General features: G+C 39.1%; 1 protein-coding gene and 1 long non-coding RNA gene across 5 annotated transcripts in view; one reads left to right on the forward strand and one right to left on the reverse strand.

Annotated features, from left to right (window-relative positions):
* Positions 1 to 18,358, forward strand: part of LOC122996047 — a 66,947-nt gene that overhangs the window by 3,684 nt on the left and 44,905 nt on the right. For all 4 annotated transcript variants that reach the window (XR_006406921.1, XR_006406919.1, XR_006406922.1 and 1 more), the window contains exon 2: positions 16,960 to 17,011. This is a non-coding gene — a long non-coding RNA (uncharacterized LOC122996047). The remainder of the gene's footprint in view (positions 1 to 16,959; positions 17,012 to 18,358) is intronic.
* Positions 1,149 to 18,358, reverse strand: part of gabra3 (gamma-aminobutyric acid type A receptor subunit alpha3) — a 97,815-nt gene continuing 80,605 nt past the window's right edge. Inside the window, exons 8-11 of the mRNA XM_044371571.1 lie at positions 16,121 to 16,273; positions 12,928 to 13,133; positions 6,790 to 6,828; positions 1,149 to 6,647 (exon numbers count right to left, since the gene is read on the reverse strand). Of these exons, the coding sequence (XP_044227506.1) occupies positions 6,327 to 6,647; positions 6,790 to 6,828; positions 12,928 to 13,133; positions 16,121 to 16,273 (719 nt within the window). The 3' untranslated portion in view covers positions 1,149 to 6,326. The remainder of the gene's footprint in view (positions 6,648 to 6,789; positions 6,829 to 12,927; positions 13,134 to 16,120; positions 16,274 to 18,358) is intronic.

The raw sequence follows: 18,358 nt of genomic DNA on the forward strand, positions 1-18,358 counted from the left end.
GAGCTGTTACCCCAGTAGAAGACAGCTTTTACCTTGATTAAATATAAATGCGTACAGGTCTTTCATCTTACTATGATAAAATTCTCAAATGTGGTTTTTTTTTTTTTTGTTTTTTTTTCTGTTTGAGCTCAGGGAGCATGAGCACAACAGTGGTGCAGCACACAAACACAAAGCACTATATGGTCCTAGAGCTGGTATGAACAATGGCCACTAAATGTGTAATGGATTGTTTCATTTATCATAGCAAGCAAACAACCTTATATGTCCATGTGGGGAGCTTTAGAGAGCCAATTTTCCCCGGCGTGCTGAGGAAAAATGAGGCATTTTAGCTTTAAACATAATAACGTTCCTGTGCAGTTGAAGGCACCTACAGGGCAGTCAGGATTGGACCGGAGCCAGACGGCAACAGTAACCTTCAAAGTTTGCAGTTAGCAGCACAGCCTTGTTTGTTCAAAATACTCAGTGCTGCTCTGCACAGACTTTAGGAGAATTTTAGTTTTTTATGATTCTTGGATCTCTTTTTGTCTGTTCCATTATGGTTTGGAGATCTCAGCTTTAGATAGATAGAAAACATTGGCTTTGAGGATTTGTAGGTTGAATTGTGGGTGAATTGTTGCAGCACCTTCTGGCCAAAGTTCACCAGTGGAGCCTGAAAGCATGTTTCTATGCTAGGCTCTGCAGAAGCAAAATGTCTTTATACAGTGTAACCTCCAGCAGTTTTCATAGGAAGAACATTATGAATACCGAGGCGCAGCGTTAGATATCTGAATAGTGAGCTTATGAAAATATGTCTGGCTATTTAACCTGTTTTGTGTGTAATGCACAATAGTCCTAAATATTGTGAGTTGCATATTCATCATGCAAGATTTTACAGAAATATTACGAGCCGTTTCAAGTGGCTGTGCTTTGTGTTTTGTTCACTGTAGGATGGTTTCACACTGTACTGCTTGATTTTTTTCCTAATAAATCACAGTGTTAACAATACAAACAAAATGACTCGCATGCACAGCCCAGACAATGATGAAAACCACAAAGACAGAAATTCTTTTTCAAATGAGCCTCTAAAGGAATGTCGGATGAGTCCACCGTGTTGTAAATATGCACCTTGAGGCTTGAATGTGACCAAGAAGGGCCTTGTAACTCCAAGACAAAATACAACGTCCTCTTTAATTCCCATTTCCATTTGCTACATCTCATACAGTAAGCACATGAACGAGAGAGGGCAACATACAGAGTCCAGTCACTGAGCATATAGAGAGTAACTTCCCAACAACAACACAAAAGTCCACTATGTTCCCGGAGCTGTCTTTGTGGAGGAAGTCTTTGATCTCTCAATGCGTAGGGACATGCAGTGAAATTGCTGGAGAGAGAACACAGTGTGTACAACTCTGCTTGCAAACAGCTGCTAATTCACAGTTAGGTTTGAAAAGTGCACACAAGGTATTGATCTTGTAAGTAGCTTTGATGAATATTATCTCTACTGTACGTCTTTAAAATACTATAACACGTAGTGTTACAGAGCTCAATGTAAGACAGCGGTACTTATCCGATGTAAAAAATAAATGACGTGACATATCAATATTCACAAAAACTATTGGAATTGATTTCACAATATCTACAAATTCACAACTTAATAACACTATTCTGAGCAATTAGAGTTGTTGCCACTTAGTTTAATAATTTGTTCAGTTTATCTATTTTTCTACGGCTTTCTACCCATCAAGAGATTTGCATCAATGCTGTAGAGGTTATGTTTTATAAAACATATAATATTTAATGCTGTACTGAATAGCATAAATATATTCATATAGTAATATACTCTTAATATACTGTATTTTATAGGATGACATGTTTCTGCTGAAGTTAACTCTGGCCCTGTGAGAAAAAGATTTACCACATGAATAATACGCCCATAACCAAACATAAATGGCAACAATACAGTAGAGTCCTGTTGATCAAAACCCCTCAAAATTTGATTCCTGAATTACCACAAACTCTTCTCCTTTATATACCAATTGCACATGCCTTTTCTTCAAAATACTGTTTCATTACATTTTTTAATTAATCTAATGCACCCTTTGGAAAAAAAACCTCAATTAATCACATGGTTGTATTGAGTCCTTTTTGCACTACTGCATATTTAGGTCCGTTCATTTATCAGTCAGTGAGCAGTTTGGATGACAGAGATTCTACTGTAGTTCAGCTGCAGACTGCAGAGGTTCTGGTTATGTGGCTCTGAAAGTGTTTTTCCCTTTTTTTACTACTAACTGACAGACAAGATATATGTGCATGAAAAAGCTAATCCTGCATATCGGGCTCAGCAAAAAAAATGGAAAACGAATTTAAACAACTCGGACCAATGAGAAAATGGGTCAAAGTGGTCATCTGATACACAGACTTAAGTGTTAACATACAGTAGAGTGAACATTCACAGTCACATCACAAATACAATAGGAATAGAACAAACTCTCAACAAATCTCCTGGTGAACCATTTTGTTAATGTAACTTCTATGGGGCACATTTGCTATCCTAATATGGCTAATTTGACATGTTAAGATGTATAATTTATATTATGAATAAGTAATGAGTATTGATGTATTACTCATTAAAATCAGTTCACAATGTTAATGGGATTAAATTGGATTCTTTTTCACTATGGAACGGCTCTAAACATCTGAAATTGCCATATGAATGTATCTTTGGTTACAGCATTATACAAGCTACCAGTCACATCGACTAAAGACGAGTGGGCATATTGGTAATATTCATGACTGAGATGGTTGTGTCACTCAGAGGATGGCTGTCTTTGAGGCAAGTTATTTCACAAGTGCAGTTTGAATATTCAGCGGCTGCCACTTGAACTACTTACTTACAGTATCTCGATCACATAGCTAAGAATCATAAATAAACATTAGCACTCTGTCTCATCGCATCCTGAATTAGCAGCAGGCTTTAAACACTCTGAGCAGATGTATATCATGAATCAATTCAAGACAAAATGACAGATATCGAATCTGAAAAAGAGACCCAGTGTCTCACAGTAACAGTAGTCAGAACAATGCATCAGTTCATGAAATACGTTTGATTCAAAAGGATATAATGTGTCGGCAGTATGATTTTTTTTATTCCCTCATGGTGTTGAGAAATATGTGGAAGTATTAAAAATTGCTATTAAACAATGACACCTTCACCTGGTTTGTAATTATGAATTTAATATGACTGTAAAAATTGCACGAGTTCCTCACAAATCTACTGTTTATAGTTTCATGATTCACCAAGTCTGTCAGTTCTGTGTTCGAGTTTATAATGTGTGTATTGTTTGAATATGACAATGGTTCACCAGGAAATGTTCATGCTGGTCCATTTGTGTTGCACATAACAATATATCCTCTAAGGTCCACTTTTGACACTTGTTTTGATTGTATGTATAGTTAAACGTTTTAGTCAGCGTCCAATAATTTAAAACCACTGCAATAGTGGAGTTTGTGAGACTGATGCCACCTGCCACAACATTTAATCTTAAAAAAATAATAGTAAATATCTGAGCAATTAGTTTTTTTTCAGTTATTTCAAGATAGTGATCTACAAAACAGATGAATTATCCTTCATTGTGCTATATTTAAGTGGAACCTGTAATTACTAGTTTGAAATGTGACCTGAATATCTTTTCCAAGGTGGTGACCAAATCAAAGATTGTTTGTATGTCAACGTGTGTACATTGACTTAAACTTAAAATCTGCATGCTGCCAAATGAGGGTTAAAACACTTTCAGAACTCTGTGGCAACCTTCAATTGTTAGCATCACATACATATGCACAAATAATGGGAGTTTGTTTATGTAGATGTTGCTGAGATTACGAGTAGGTAGGCTAATTGATGAGTAACTGGGATGAATCACACAAACATTGATACTAAGCCCTATTTCAGTGTGACAAATACCATTGTCTGTACACGTGTACAGATTGTCATGCATTAACTAATGACTGATACATTGTACATGGTTTGTGACATTTACACACCTTTTTTAGAGAGGCCACAACACAGTTTACTCATTCTCCTATGCTTACCACTGAAGATACAGTTTAAAGAGATGACTGCATGTTGGGGTCTTAAGTACAGTGGTCGTCAAAGAGTCTGTAATTAAGATGATGCAATGAAATATCCAGAGTGCAACCGGTGCAAAGAAAAAAATAAAAAGCAACAGAAATTGCTCTAGAATCATATAACATTTGTACCAACATGTACAAAATTCAACACATAACAGAAACACAGATGTCACTAAAACGGAAAACAAACGTTGGAGACAGTTCACACAGCTGGAGACAAATTTGATTTGAAACTTTGAAACAATCACTTGTTGAAAAATATCCAGTTAGTTTGACTATTAGTTTGCTCTTCAGTGTGATCACAACAATTACGTTTGGTTTATTTTATTGTTGGAGATATCAATAAATCATCAAAAATTTTTTTTACAGAAATTACAGCATTATGCTGCTTAATACAGTCTCCAGTGTTGAAATGTGTTGGCTTTTGTTGCCTACTACAAAACACAAAAACAGTACTGCATATGTAGACAATCAAATCAACACCAATATACTTTACACAATCAAGTATAAAATGGCAAAAGTACAACATGAATTAAAATCTAGCTCATGGCAGAAATGCAGAAAAATCATAACAGAGCCCATAACAGCTACAGTTACTGATGCAGAAAAAACAAAGAAATAAAGGCACCAGAGTGCCTGCCCACAATATACATACATAAAGAAAGGACGAGGGTCTAGTGTATTTGAATGCATTTCCATGGAAAAGTTATGATAAACTGCAATTGAGAATTTGACTTCAGTCTGAGGTAATGGTGGTAGTTTGTTATGACTGCTCTGCTCATGGAGACGCAGCACCACGAGCCAAAGCATAAATGCACACGATAATTGTTGTGTACTACGCTGGATCCTTTAATCTCTTTGCTTCATCTTTTCACAGGCAGAGGTCTGTTAACCTTCCACACTAATGGGCAATTTTACACTCGGTGCCCATGCCCATAGGCCGTGGGTGGGTGGGGCACAGCCACATACTGCAGTGTACGGAGCCCGTGGACACCAGTATGTGCTGTAATCTATATACACAGACATTGCGTGCATATGTGTGCTGTGGATGTGAGTGTGAGCGTGTCAGAGCCTTTTTATTTACGATGTGTGTATACACCAAGGCACATAGCTTCTCTGTCATTGAACATCCTCAGCCAGTTAAAACAATAAGAGCCACTGGACTAGATAATGTACAGGCAGCCCCATGGGACGCGAAAGCAATTCCAGATGATACTGCATCGGGTCTGAGCTGAAGGCCAGACACTGACGATTATTAATGATTTTCCTATGGAACTATACAGGCTGCCCCCGGCTAACGGAGCACAGTAAAGCGAGCGACGAATGGCTCCGCTGGCGTTTTCTGATGCATCACGGTGTGTCTCTGTGTGCGTGCGTGCATGCATGTTGTTAACTCGATGGACATGTCAAAACCTTATCATTGGTAATGAGCTACAATGAAATTTCGAACGCATGCTTGCCCTAACTTATCATAAGCAAAGCGCAAACATTTCAAAACAAAATGAAAACACAGTTTGACTATTCTACAAACGGCAAGCAATCAAGATACAGCAAAGGAGCACTTGGTTACTCACAACAGGGAACAGGGCCAGAGCTAAGTGTGGAGGGGTAGGGCTGAACGATTTTGAAAAAATATCTAATTGCAATTATTTTGACTGATACTGTGATATGATTCGCGATATTACAGGGAAAGATAATTTTTACACCATCATTCTCATTTTCATTGAAAAACATATTAAAATGATTATGGTGTTGTTTTTGCGGGGATCTGTACGCAACAAAGATGTTTTCTTGAGTCTGTAGAATATAATATGTAGGTCAGGACGTCTCTGCAGCACAATATTTAATTTAAAATGGTATTTTGACACATTTTGCCTTTAACAAATCTTGCACCACCTGCGATTTGAAAATTTCAGTAGGCGATATTGCGATTTCGATAAAATTTCGATCAATTGTTCAGCCCTATGGAGGGGAGAAAAGAAATGAAACACAGTCTAATGTGAGAATGTGCTCCCTCCAAGGTCCACTGTGAATCTACTGTGTTAAAATTTGCCTTCCATCTATACAGACGTGCAAAATATCAAACTCTTAAGAAAAAACAGACACACGAAACACGCGCGCACACACATACACACACAATAAGATGTTATGGACTTGGCCTCCTGCAAACCTGTCTACCCTCCAAACCAAACCAGATCAAGCCTAGCATTTGGTCAAATTCAGTTTAGGTTGTTTGCCTTCATGATAGCGGGCTTTCTGTTGACATATGTGGCCCAGTAGCCTAGGTTGAAGATGAAGAAAAGAACTGGGAAAATGATGCGTGATATCTTGTCCACTTTGCTGACACGATTGTAGGACTTCTTGGCCTCCGTGTACGGGTCATCCATTTTATGGAGATAGGGGTGTTTGGCCGACGCTCCGGTGGCACTCTTGGAAATGGTCGTTAAACCTTGGTCCTTAGCTACGTTGATGGCGTAGGTGGTTCCAACAATGTTGAAGGTGTTGTTTGCCTTTTTGGACAGAGTCGCCGATTCTCTTCTCTGAAAAGGAAGAAGGCAGTAAAGTAAAGGTTGTCAGGAGCGAAGCACCAGACTCAACAATACTTCCATTTGAACTCATAAAGAGGAAATAGAAGCAACACCACGAGACACGACACACACAAGAACAAAACAAAAGCCTAACCATATCGTTAATCCTGGCCATGTTAGCCTGAAACGGTTCCTGAAAAGAAAAGTAGAAAAGAAAAAAAGTTTACCAATTATATTAAAATTACCCAACTTACATACTCTATTCATCAGTATCTAGCTGGAAGTACTTTTGAACATTTTACACTACTGTCAATTCAAATCTACACCATACAAATCTGGATTGCAGAAAAAAAAAAAGGTCATGATAAAAATTCATGACTGAGTTATCAGGCTGGTAAAATTAAAAGTGTGGAAATAGTAACAATTTTATTTTCATCATTTGCAGGACCAGGCTGGACTGGCGTCTGATACTGCTAGCAGTAGCAGTAGCAGCACAGAGCAGGATTAGAAACAAAGCAAAATAACGGTGCCTGCAGACATGTCTGACAAACTGTATCAATGAGAGCAGCCAAGGCTCTTCAGGCAAACAGCTCACGATAAAACAAACAAGACAAAGGCTGGATGTGATAAAGCTGGCTGGAGAAGCTGTCTTCTTCCTTCTACGAGAGAAATCATTACTGTCTTTCATATTGAAATCGCAGAGGGAGACAGAGTTTTATTTGCTAAATTGGTACACTCTGGTAGCTTAACTTGCATCACCTGAGGATCCTGTCAGCCTAAAAGAGTGCCATGCCCTGCAAACGGTACATGTGAGAGAACAAGTAGGGCACCAAGATTGATCACCAGGCAGAGTTTCAGTTTCCTGTGTGGCATGCAGTGTCTGAACCCGTACTGGGGTCATTTTCTTCACACCATTCATCCCCATTGTGGCCACTTTAAGATCTGCAGCAAAACTAAGCTGTGTTTGTGTGTAATGTAATAGTGTTTTTCTTTCAGTGCTCCCTGATTTCACTTTTGTCTTGAGCCCGGCTTTAATTTTTGCTCTACTTTTTTCAGCTTTATTTAATTTCCCTTCCTTTCCCCTTCACTCCATCTTTTTAATTAGCATAACTAATGTCCCCTCTTTCCCCTCCAAAACGCTTCATGGTGGATCTCTTTTCGCACGCAGCTCATCACCAAATGTTTTGTTTGGTCTTCATCCTTTAACATTCACATACACTCACAAATGGAGGCAGAAAAATGATTTTAGATGTGGCAAGGGATGTACTGTATGTTTGCTCAGCGTGTCATTATGCATAAAACTCACAGGGAGACCACTCTTCAATGTCACATGTGACACATTGGAATAATATTAACAGCAGGTGTCACAATGATGTCAAGTTGTTGTTAAGCTTCAGACAAGCTGTCCACAGTGATGGAGACTGCAGGACTGAGGAGGAAACATTGTCAGTGTTTCCTACGCAAGGATGATCCTTCAAGCTCCTCTGCAAGAACAGCGAGCCAACAAAACTTGCAGACAGTTGATTGCATTTAACAGAGAAATGGCAAGTCGGTGCCTGAAGAGGTCCATCTTAAGTCAATTAGCACAGGGAGACAGAGTCGCACCAATACCCCCTGGATAGCCAAATACTTTCCCAGGACATTGATTCCTCCACATCGAGGCCTTCCCTGTCACAGCAGTAGCTTACTCAGCAGGAAAAGTGAACTGCACTACAATAATGTGTCATATGACCTTAATCGTAACCATCTAAAGTCTTCGGTCCCTGGCATTAGTGATGTTCTGTGCCCAGAAACCTGACAAACGAGCAACACAAAGTAATTTTCTGTTGCTACTTAGCTGGGCTGTTCTCTGCAGTAATTCATATGGTCTAATTATTGGGGAAACTGCATGTGTCATTGGGCTGTGTGCATGTTTTTTTATAAACCTAATGTGACACAGCACATAATTTACTCCCGGCCAAAGATTTTTGCACGCTATTCAAAGTCATTTGGCTAGCTGCAGGCACAAATACCCCTGAATACAATGCATCTATTGACCTTGTCTTTGTAACTTCTGCAAATTGTTGCATCAGAATTTCTTTATGAGTGTGATTAAATATCCTGGGGGTAAATGAACCTCGCTGTGTCCTGCTGTTTGGAGCTCAGTGTGTGCATGTGTGCGTGTAACCGAACCTTGTGACAGTCTGTCCCTGTCTAAGATTGGAGATGAGGTGTTGGCATATTTAATAGCCTCAAGTATGTGAGCATGTGGGTGTATGAGCGTGTGGACAACGTTTAGGGAGCCACTCTGTCCCTGTTTGTGTCCCTGTGTGTGAGGGTGTTTTTTGTGTTTGCGCTACCACATTTTTGGGAAATCTGGTAGTTGTAGTGGTGGAGTGTGATCTCATCACGGCAGGTTGTGTTATAGGTTACTTGTCAGCGAGTGTTAGTTAAACACACTTTGTAATCCCAAATTAAAGCAAACACTGGTTCCTTCAAACACTTCTACTTCTCTTTTACTTGTTCCTGTGCTTATTTTTTTGTTTCTCATTTGTCTCTCTCAGACAGCATCGATTCCTAAAACGGCACATCAAACATGTATCTGCTTTTCACCACCAGAAAAAATCAACTTGTCATACTGCAACACTGAACTGATAAAAGCCCTGCATCATGTGAGGATGATGCTAATATGCAATAAAAACAGGGATGGTCAGTCAGATATTACCTCTTCATCTTGCTATTTTACAAAGTTTATTCCTAGTTGCAGCAGTAAGAGGAAGCTTTCCAAGAGGCAGCATAGCGACACCTCTAGCTCAAACAACAAAGGCGCGGAGAAAAGAATTCTCATGAAAAAAGGTTTGAACAAGGTGCCTCAAGGAATGGTAGCTCAGGATTGTTTTTTCCACCTCAGTGAACCAAATTCCCATTTGTAGCTTCGCTTCTTAAGTTTTGTTTTGCTACCAACTAGCTGTAGCAGCTTCCTTGTTGTTCAGTAAAGTGTAGTACCAGGAGTACCAGTGTCCTGCTGTGCCCTGCTGTAATGTGACTGCAAGGAATGATGATGACAGGCTGTGTCACCACCATTTTCTAACCAACTATCGTGTCAAAATTTCTGTACAAGTAGTAATTTGTGCTGCAGGTGTGGATACACAAGATTATGAGGCATACATGTGAAACTATGATCATTCATTGGCTCCAGCAGAAAAGCCCACTGCACAATGAGCCATTGCCCTCGCATCTGCTAATGAAACCAGCGCATAATATCTAACACAGTAGTGTCCAATCATATGTCATGGAGAACCAAGAATATGCAGGCTTTCCTTCCAACCCAACTCCCCACTGGCTAATTTCTGTAATAAGCACACCTTCAGCCGGCGAGGGCAGAGCTAATTAGGTAGATCGCTTGTCAAACAGAATGTTAGGCGACAAAAAGGGAGAAGCTCCATAACCACCAAAGTAAATTAGCGCACATTGACTCGTCTGCAGCTCACCATTTCAGACCTAAAAAAGAAGGAGCCTAGGGGCGATTAAGTCATTGTTTGTTTCCAGTAAGAGTGGTGGCTGAATCCTGGCCTCAGATGACTGTGGATGGTATTTTCAAAAGGACTTACTGAGCTAAACCTTCTCTCCTTTCTGTGTAGGTTCCCCTCCTGTAGGTCCTTTTTTTATTGTAAATATGTTAAAAAGGAAAAAAAGCACTTGTAGTGTGGTCCCTTTGCCTAGTAGCTCATTGTGGTGGGGAGTGTGATGGGAGTTCCATGTCTCCCTCTGTGACCCCATTCTTTTTTATCTATCATGACAACTGCGTGCTCAGCACAGCCCCCCAAGTACGCAGCCCAGGCTGTTGCCATTAAGATGAGGCATCAAAAGGGGGGAAAAAAAAGAAAAAGGAAAAGAAAAAGCCCTCCACTCTGCTGCAATGTAACGCTGCAAATTATCCGCACCGACTGAAAAGTTCCGTGGCAGCAATATGCATTTCTGCCAATCACTCAGAGCAGCAAATGTCAAGCTATAAAAAACTGGAAGGGCTGTACTGATTGTGTCAAACAGTTTGTACATTAGTAGCAGAAAATAGATTTGTGGCACTCTGTCACAGTAGAAGAAATATGATTCTTTTCATGTTGTCTGTGGCTGATAGAAGTATTCCAGCATTTTTGTGTACTAGCAGCAACATACTGTAACAACAACATTTACCTAGAAATGACAAGGATGAAGGCAATACAGAGCAACCGTGATTTCCATGCTGCCTTACAAGTGTAACACCCAGATGGCCATTCATCCCATTTTAGCTTTAAACTTTGTAATTAGCACAATTAGCAGTAATTAGCCTTAGCATTTATATGTTTCCTTTATTATGACAGTGTTCTTGTGCTGTCTTCTTGATCAGATCTCTCTTAAAAATTAGATTTTAAAGAATTTAATATAAAACAAAGTCTTGCACTTCAGTTTCTAACATCTGAAATGCATGAAATACATGGCGGTGTGTTTGCCAGCTTTCTTGCTCTCTTGCTGTCAGTAATCAGTGCGACTTTGTAAACTCCACATGTGGTTCTGCAAATTGTACAGTTACTCTAAGCTATTCATTGACATTTTCTCAACATCGTGTGCACATTTGCTAAGGTAACTGATCTCAAACAACATCTGGGCATATGTTAAAGTCACTCAAATCTCAGCAGGCTATCAGCACCTGATTCTGTCATTAATGTGTACTGAAATTGGAAAATCACCATTTGTTCCTTTCATTGCTGCTTCAACAAATTTGAAGCGTATGCTACTGCTAAATGAGTTGGAGAGAAACATGGGTATTTCATACATTCAGCACAAAACAAAGTGCTTTAATTGTCCCCATTGCTTCTCTATGTCCCCTCTGATACCACCTCATGCCTCTGATCTCTTTCATTTGATGTGATCAGCTATAAAGCAGCATAGAAATCATGGTAAATCTATCATGAGACTTTTTATGTTGTTTCATCACAGCTTGAGAGAAAAGCAAATTGTTCAGACTGCTGCATCCACATTTGACAGTTCCCTCCAAATAAAACCACAAATCCTTTGAATGGAGCCAAGCACAAAAAACTACTTTGTGCTAAAATGCTCTGTACCATGGATATATAACAAGAGCTGGATAGGGCGCCGCCACTCAGCCTTGCAGCCAATTTTTTTCCCCAGTGGTCACTCGCAGTATTGCAGCAAAAAAATTCCCTGCAGCCTGAAAAGCATTTTCCCCATAGACCACAACTGTAAAAGAGATGTCTAAACAACTGTTGACAGGAAACCTCCAACTGCAAACAAGGTCAATTATGACTCTTTCTATTATGAATTTTTGATCCATGGATCCCTTGAGCCAAGAAAAGTGATTTAAAAAATCTGTGTCATCACAACGTTAAGTCTGTGGACTGAGTGGGAACTCATGGGTGGGGCCAGCGGGAGAAACACTACTGAGAATCTAAGAGCTACAAACCTCTTTTGGCGTATGTGCCAGGTGAGCAGTTCTTATTGGACTGAATAGGTGCCATTTTTGGTCCAGTATCCAGCTCTTATAACACATCCATGCTCTGTACCCACATATATTTCTACTTTCCTACTCTGATGCAAGTTCACTCACAGTCCTCCGTGCGTATAAACAGCACACAAAACAACCCAGACTATTGACCAATCTGTAAGCTGTGATTTATCAGATTTCACACTGAAAAATAAAAATGTCAGCCTGAGGGGATTCATTTTAAATCATGCACACCCTCACTCCTTTTTAATCACTGGGCCTTTTCAGTGTGCAGACTGGATGCAAGGAAGCCATCTTTCCCGGGCAGAATGAGCCAACACTGACTTTAAGAGAGAGACTTGAACATATGCTACCGTCATAAATCAGGGCCAGTGTCTCTGGGAGTTTACCTCTGTTTCTGCTCTCACTGTTCCGCCCCACTGTCCCTGTTCCATTTGGCTGTTAATGAATAAATAAAAGCTTGCTTTATAGTCTTTATAAAGTACTCCGCGCTGCTTTAAGGAGGGAACTTTCTATCAGTGTTTCCAAAGTGCAATTTGCTCTCATCGCTCTTCCAGTGTAAAATGAGGACTTTGAGTGATCTGAAGCATTTTTACCAAGGTTATCAAAGCAAAAGATGATGGGGAACAATTAATCTGGAATGGAATAAATTGGAGAAGAGATGAGGAAAAAAACGTGTGTTGCATTTAATTTCTTAGGAAGACGTGTTTGTGTTTGTTAATGTTGGTGCACTGTGACGAATAGAAAGTGCAGGCGTGTGATATCCATTCATTTCTTGATATTAAACTGTTTCAAATAAGGAACACTCACCCTTATTTCCATGCCCTCTTTTTTCCCATCCCATGCCCAGCTGCGCTTGGTGAAGTAGTTGACTGTGGCAAACTCAATCAAGGCAGAGAAGACAAAGGCATAGCACACAGCCATGAACCAGTCCATGGCGGTGGCATAGGCCACCTTAGGAAGGGAGTTTCTAGCACTGATGCTCAGGGTGGTCATGGTTAGGACAGTGGTGACCCCTGAGGATAAAATGAAAAGATCAGTTAAGAGGTTTCGTTATTGTTTATGGTGACATTTTACTCACAGGAAGTGACATAGCTTTCAAACAGTTTAGGTCAACCATCTAAACGACTTTTTTGGGCTCAAAGTAAAGTGAAAGCAAAGTTCATCTTGCAAGTTCAAACATGAATTAGCTTCTCAGTGCAATGAACCATTGTAATCAGTGTTTTGGGCTGTGTTTTTCTCCTGGCTCCAATAGATGCCCTCATAAAGCTTTTTCTAGTGGAGTTAAAGGGAACAAAAGTCTACAGTGACAAATGTTTAATACAGGTCCATTAAAAACCATGACAATAAGACCCAAGTTGTAAAAAAGTTCATATTTATTTTACTTAATACACAAACAAAGACACACTATTGTCCTTCACACATTTGATGCAAGCAATCTCAAGTGCAGGATTATGTGCCACGGTTGGTTTAAATTACAACCAGTGTGAAGAGTGAAAACAGATCTCCAACTACTAAAGTGAATAAATCTGGAAATTAATCCTTTGGCATATAGACTTTGAAACTTTGGCAGATCATTTCACATCCTGGCCTTTACAGTCAGTGTTGCTGGGAATGAAATGTGGCTCGGACAATGGCTGCTCATCCAACCATATCAAAGCAATCACTTCATCTGTTCCAAGCCTATCTCATCTGCTGAAAAATAGATACACAGTAAGCTCTAAAAATGAATATTGTGTTGCAGAACAGCGAGGTCAGCTCATTTCAGAGGGTCATGGGTAAGAAATTAAAATTTGTGACATAATAAGATTGATAGGTAACTATTCACTTTCTTTAAGGACAGAGATTGATTCATTTTCAGGCACTGTGTTTTACATAACTCGACTATATTCCAACATTTTAACTGTGTGCTATGTTTCTTTCAATCACTGTATTTTTCCCACACAGACGGAAAGTAGTCTTTGTTCCCTGACAGACATATTAAAGCCGGTGTGTTGTCAGACTGCTTCAGTGACCACTCAGTTATTTACTGTGTATGGAAGATTAAAATTCTGGTATCGCCACCAAAATCAATTAAAGTTAGACAACATAAGAAAATTGAATGTAGACCTATTTATTAACGATCTAATCTAGGTGCCAATTAATACCTAATGTTCAGGATGCCTGGGATTTTTAAAAATCAAATAAGAGATGGCAATATAATAATTCATGACTCTCTATCTATCAGGTGAAGAAAAACATTTTATTTCTCTGTATGCTCCGTCTCATAGTGTTGACACTTTTATAATAACAATCCGAGCCTGTCGGTAGCAAAAACAAGCACCTTTAATAGACGTGCATTGACAGGGTGCTATTGCTCACGACGGGCAGCTGAAGCGTTCTCACTCAATACTGGACTAATTTTCAAAAATTGCTGTTCCCATTAGTCACTTAGATTGAAAGATACTGAGTTTCCCTTTTTAATGTCAGATAACTTGAGGCCATGGAGACACTTGTAATATCAATGTGGATATTCAAGTCAAATACAGGTATAAGTTTAGTTACAACACATAACAGCTAATAACTGAGTAGAAAGATCCTTCTTACAGCTGATCTATGTGGTGGTGAGAACAAATGATACAAGATGTGACCACTGCTGGAAACTGTGTGCTTCACAGTAAATGTTTCAATCATTCCACTGAGATAAAAGACACTGATTATAGCTTCTCTCCTCATGTGAAGGAAATTGTTCTCTAAAAATGGAATTTCATGTGTGACTGAAATAATTTTCAAATGACTGTTCAAGGAAAAATGGTCTTGTGTGTGTGTGTATGTGTGGAGAACCATGTGGAGGAGCCATGGTTATTCAGAATGCATCCTGAATCCTGAACAAAATGATGAAAACTGCCCCTTGCTGTCCATGTTATTCAACCTCCATTGCACAACGTGTGCTACAGTGTGTAAATGTGTGCTTCATTCCCAATTCAAAATGCTAATTATTCAACAAACATCAATACACATGGGTTAAGGGGTTCTTTCATAGATTATGCAGTGCAACAAAAACAGAAAGGAGAAGAGGAGGGGTGAATCACATCTCATCTTTGAGTGTGGGGTGATCTAAGCAGACAAAATGTTCTTAATGTGAATGGAGCCGGCTGGATGGACAAATTAAATCTATTATTAATCACAGTACACAGGGAGGATAACACAGTCAATTGTCACATATGTAACAGAGAAAATGTCAAATATTAAAAAATTAAAAAAGGGCACAGCAGCTTACACTTTAAAAAAAAACCCTTTTCACATTTAGTTTGCAAAATCTAAGATGCTCCTATAAAAGCTTGGATTTGATTAAATTTTGGTGTAATGGTGACACTGTTTTATAAGACTAGATGGCGAGGATTTGATCTTCAACCATTTCTTTAACAGATTTATTTTGTCCCACCAACTGCAAATGTTTGATTTGACCCTTTTTAATGGTGATTTTGGTGGCATTATCTCTGTTTTTAAAAAGCATGTGCCTGGTTTTATCGAGTGAATAATAACACTTCGAACTAGGCTGGCTGTTATATAGTTGAGAAAGCAGCTTAATATCCTCTTTGAGTGATGCAACACCTCCTCCATCACCTGCCACACTTCCAATTTTATTTTCCAGCTTGGCCTCTACTTATCTTTGGTTAATTAGTGTTTTTCAGTTACAAAGGTGTAAGCACAAATCAATACTGTGATAAAAAGCTTTGGAAAAAATAAATGACTCATTCATGCCCATGTGCACCTAAATGCACCATCTTATGTTTTATACATCATTATGTTAACTAGAACTTTCCTTTTTTAAACCCTCCGCTTGTTCTGCTGTTTGCTGAATCATCCGACGACGTGAACAAACGCAGCTCTGCACATTTCTTTTGCTCTTACAATTTAAAAGCTCCATTTTTGCCGGTCATCAAATCATCAGACATCAATCATTTAATGTTTTTATTTCTTTGTTTTTTTGAGTTGAATAAAAACACAAAATGGCACTCACCAAATACAGTGCGCGCAGGAACTGACTCTCTGTTTAGCCAGAAGGAGACCTGAGACAGTATGACAGTCATGATGCACGGGAGGTAGGTTTGAATCACAAAATAGCCAATTTTCCTTTTCAAATGGAAATATGTTGTCATCACTACATATTCTCCTAAGGGAGAGGAGAGAAACAGGGAGAGATGGAGAGACACACAGGAGCATAATTATTAATACAGCTATGCACAATCAGGAACAACACAAGCTGAAATATTCAAAGTTAGATTTATTAAATTTAGAACATTAATGTGTACGCTTGCATCATAAAATTAGCTCATATGATTGTCTTCAGTTCCTTAGAGGAGCCATTAAAACAAATGAAAGCATTTAAAAAGACGTCATGCTTAGAAATATTACAAAGAGGTTGTCGTGTGCTCTTTGTATAATAAAGTTGGATCTATTCAGAAAAGCATAGAAAGTGGAATTTGAAAGAGGGGAAGACGTGAAATGATGGATGACATCATTGACTTGGATAACTTTGGTGCAGACTTCATAGAATATATGATTGTGCTTTCTGGAGAAAGATTTGGAGGTCATAGCAAAGGAGCAACACCTCACATACTAGAAAACTGAGGACAGTTACATATATCGGAGGAAACCTTGAGTTGAGGTACAAATGAAAAAGGTACTGCTTAATAAGATTTCTGTCGCCCAATGCCACTCCTTTCAAAATGTCAAAAAATCCATTTGAACATCATGGTCAGAGAGATAAATTGATCATTGAGGTATAAAATATGTTTTACTTTAGGAACTTGAATACTCCACTAACAATGTATCTTTTTATGTTCTGTCTCTTTCTAGACGTCCGTTGCTTGATCCCTCGCAGAGGTCTGACTACAACTACTAAAGCAAGGTACATTTTACATTTTTACATTACATTTTCGGTGCCTCCTTTTAAGCTTTGATTCTCCAAATATGGATTTTCAGTGGAGTACTCCTTTTTTAAATATATATTTACATTTTCCTGTAGCTCTCTTAGCTGTAAATGTGAAGAGCCTCTGCCTGCGTCATTCTAACCCGTGATGTTGAACATTTCCTTCAGCTCAGATTTTGTCACTGATGGCAGCAAATGGACAAATTCACAGCTCCCCTAAGCACCAGCTCTCATTGCCATGTCTGTAATCTGTGCTGCAAAGATATGAGAAAAACAGCCTTTCGTTCCCTGAGGTGTTTTTCTGAGCAGATTCTAACCAGAGCTGAACTGGCTTGAATCCTCCCATCCCCTCGGCTCGCTGTAGTCCATTAGGTTTAAAGTCTTGGTAGAAATTAGATTTTTTTAACATTCAGAGGCTGAATCAGTTTATGAAAGGAATCATGTTGACTTCACCTCGAATGCTGGTGTTTGTAGCCACACTTTAGTTGCTCTTGTTCCTTCAAAAATACCTCTGCAATTTGCCACACTCATTGTTAAGTTCAAACCACCGAATAACACAACAATAAAGATGAGCTCAAGGAAAGTGTTCTCAGTAGAGTTACACAAGTGCAATTCTTTCAGCAGCTTTCAACACACTTTCTGCTTCCTAGAAAAACAGCCTGAGCTCCATCTAATAAAGTGGTGTCAGTGGTGGTTTAGTCTCCAAACACAACTGAAGTCTGACAGATCTCTGTGACTCTGTGGCTCACCTCCTGAGAGCTGCATGAGCAAACAGCTTCACCGCAGAGGTTAAATCTCTCAAAAGGAAAGTGAGTGTGGCTCAGTTGTAAGCTATGTATGCATTCTTTGAGTAATTACCAGCCACCCCACTGAAGCAACCTTTTGTCTATAGCTCTGCAGTAATCAGTGCTTCAGCACTATATCTAGTCTTCTGAGGTGGTTGAACTCTATTATATTACCAGATAATTACTGTGAATTGTCTTGTTGTTACTAGCGTATGCCAGTCCCCAGCCCTCACCTTGTTATTTCATCCTTTTATGTTAAAGTGCTACCATAAGCTTTAAGTCCCCCAGTGGGGAAATAACGAAAAAGTGATTTGATTGAGTGTGACAGATAAAAGGTTTCTGCAACAGTTTTGACGAGGAGAATTTAAGATCAAATGAATATGTAATCAAAAGTATGGGCTGGCAGATTTTCATTTTAATTCTGCGCTTATTAAAGTTGACTCTGGACTATAGCCCAAACCAGAATGGAAATAAGACTTTCACCTCTGGCACACCTCTTCATATTATCTTTTTAAATATGCTGAATAGTGTCATTTTTCTT

The sequence above is a fragment of the Thunnus albacares genome, chromosome 13, assembly GCF_914725855.1.
Source record: "Thunnus albacares chromosome 13, fThuAlb1.1, whole genome shotgun sequence".
Lineage (NCBI taxonomy): Eukaryota > Metazoa > Chordata > Actinopteri > Scombriformes > Scombridae > Thunnus > Thunnus albacares.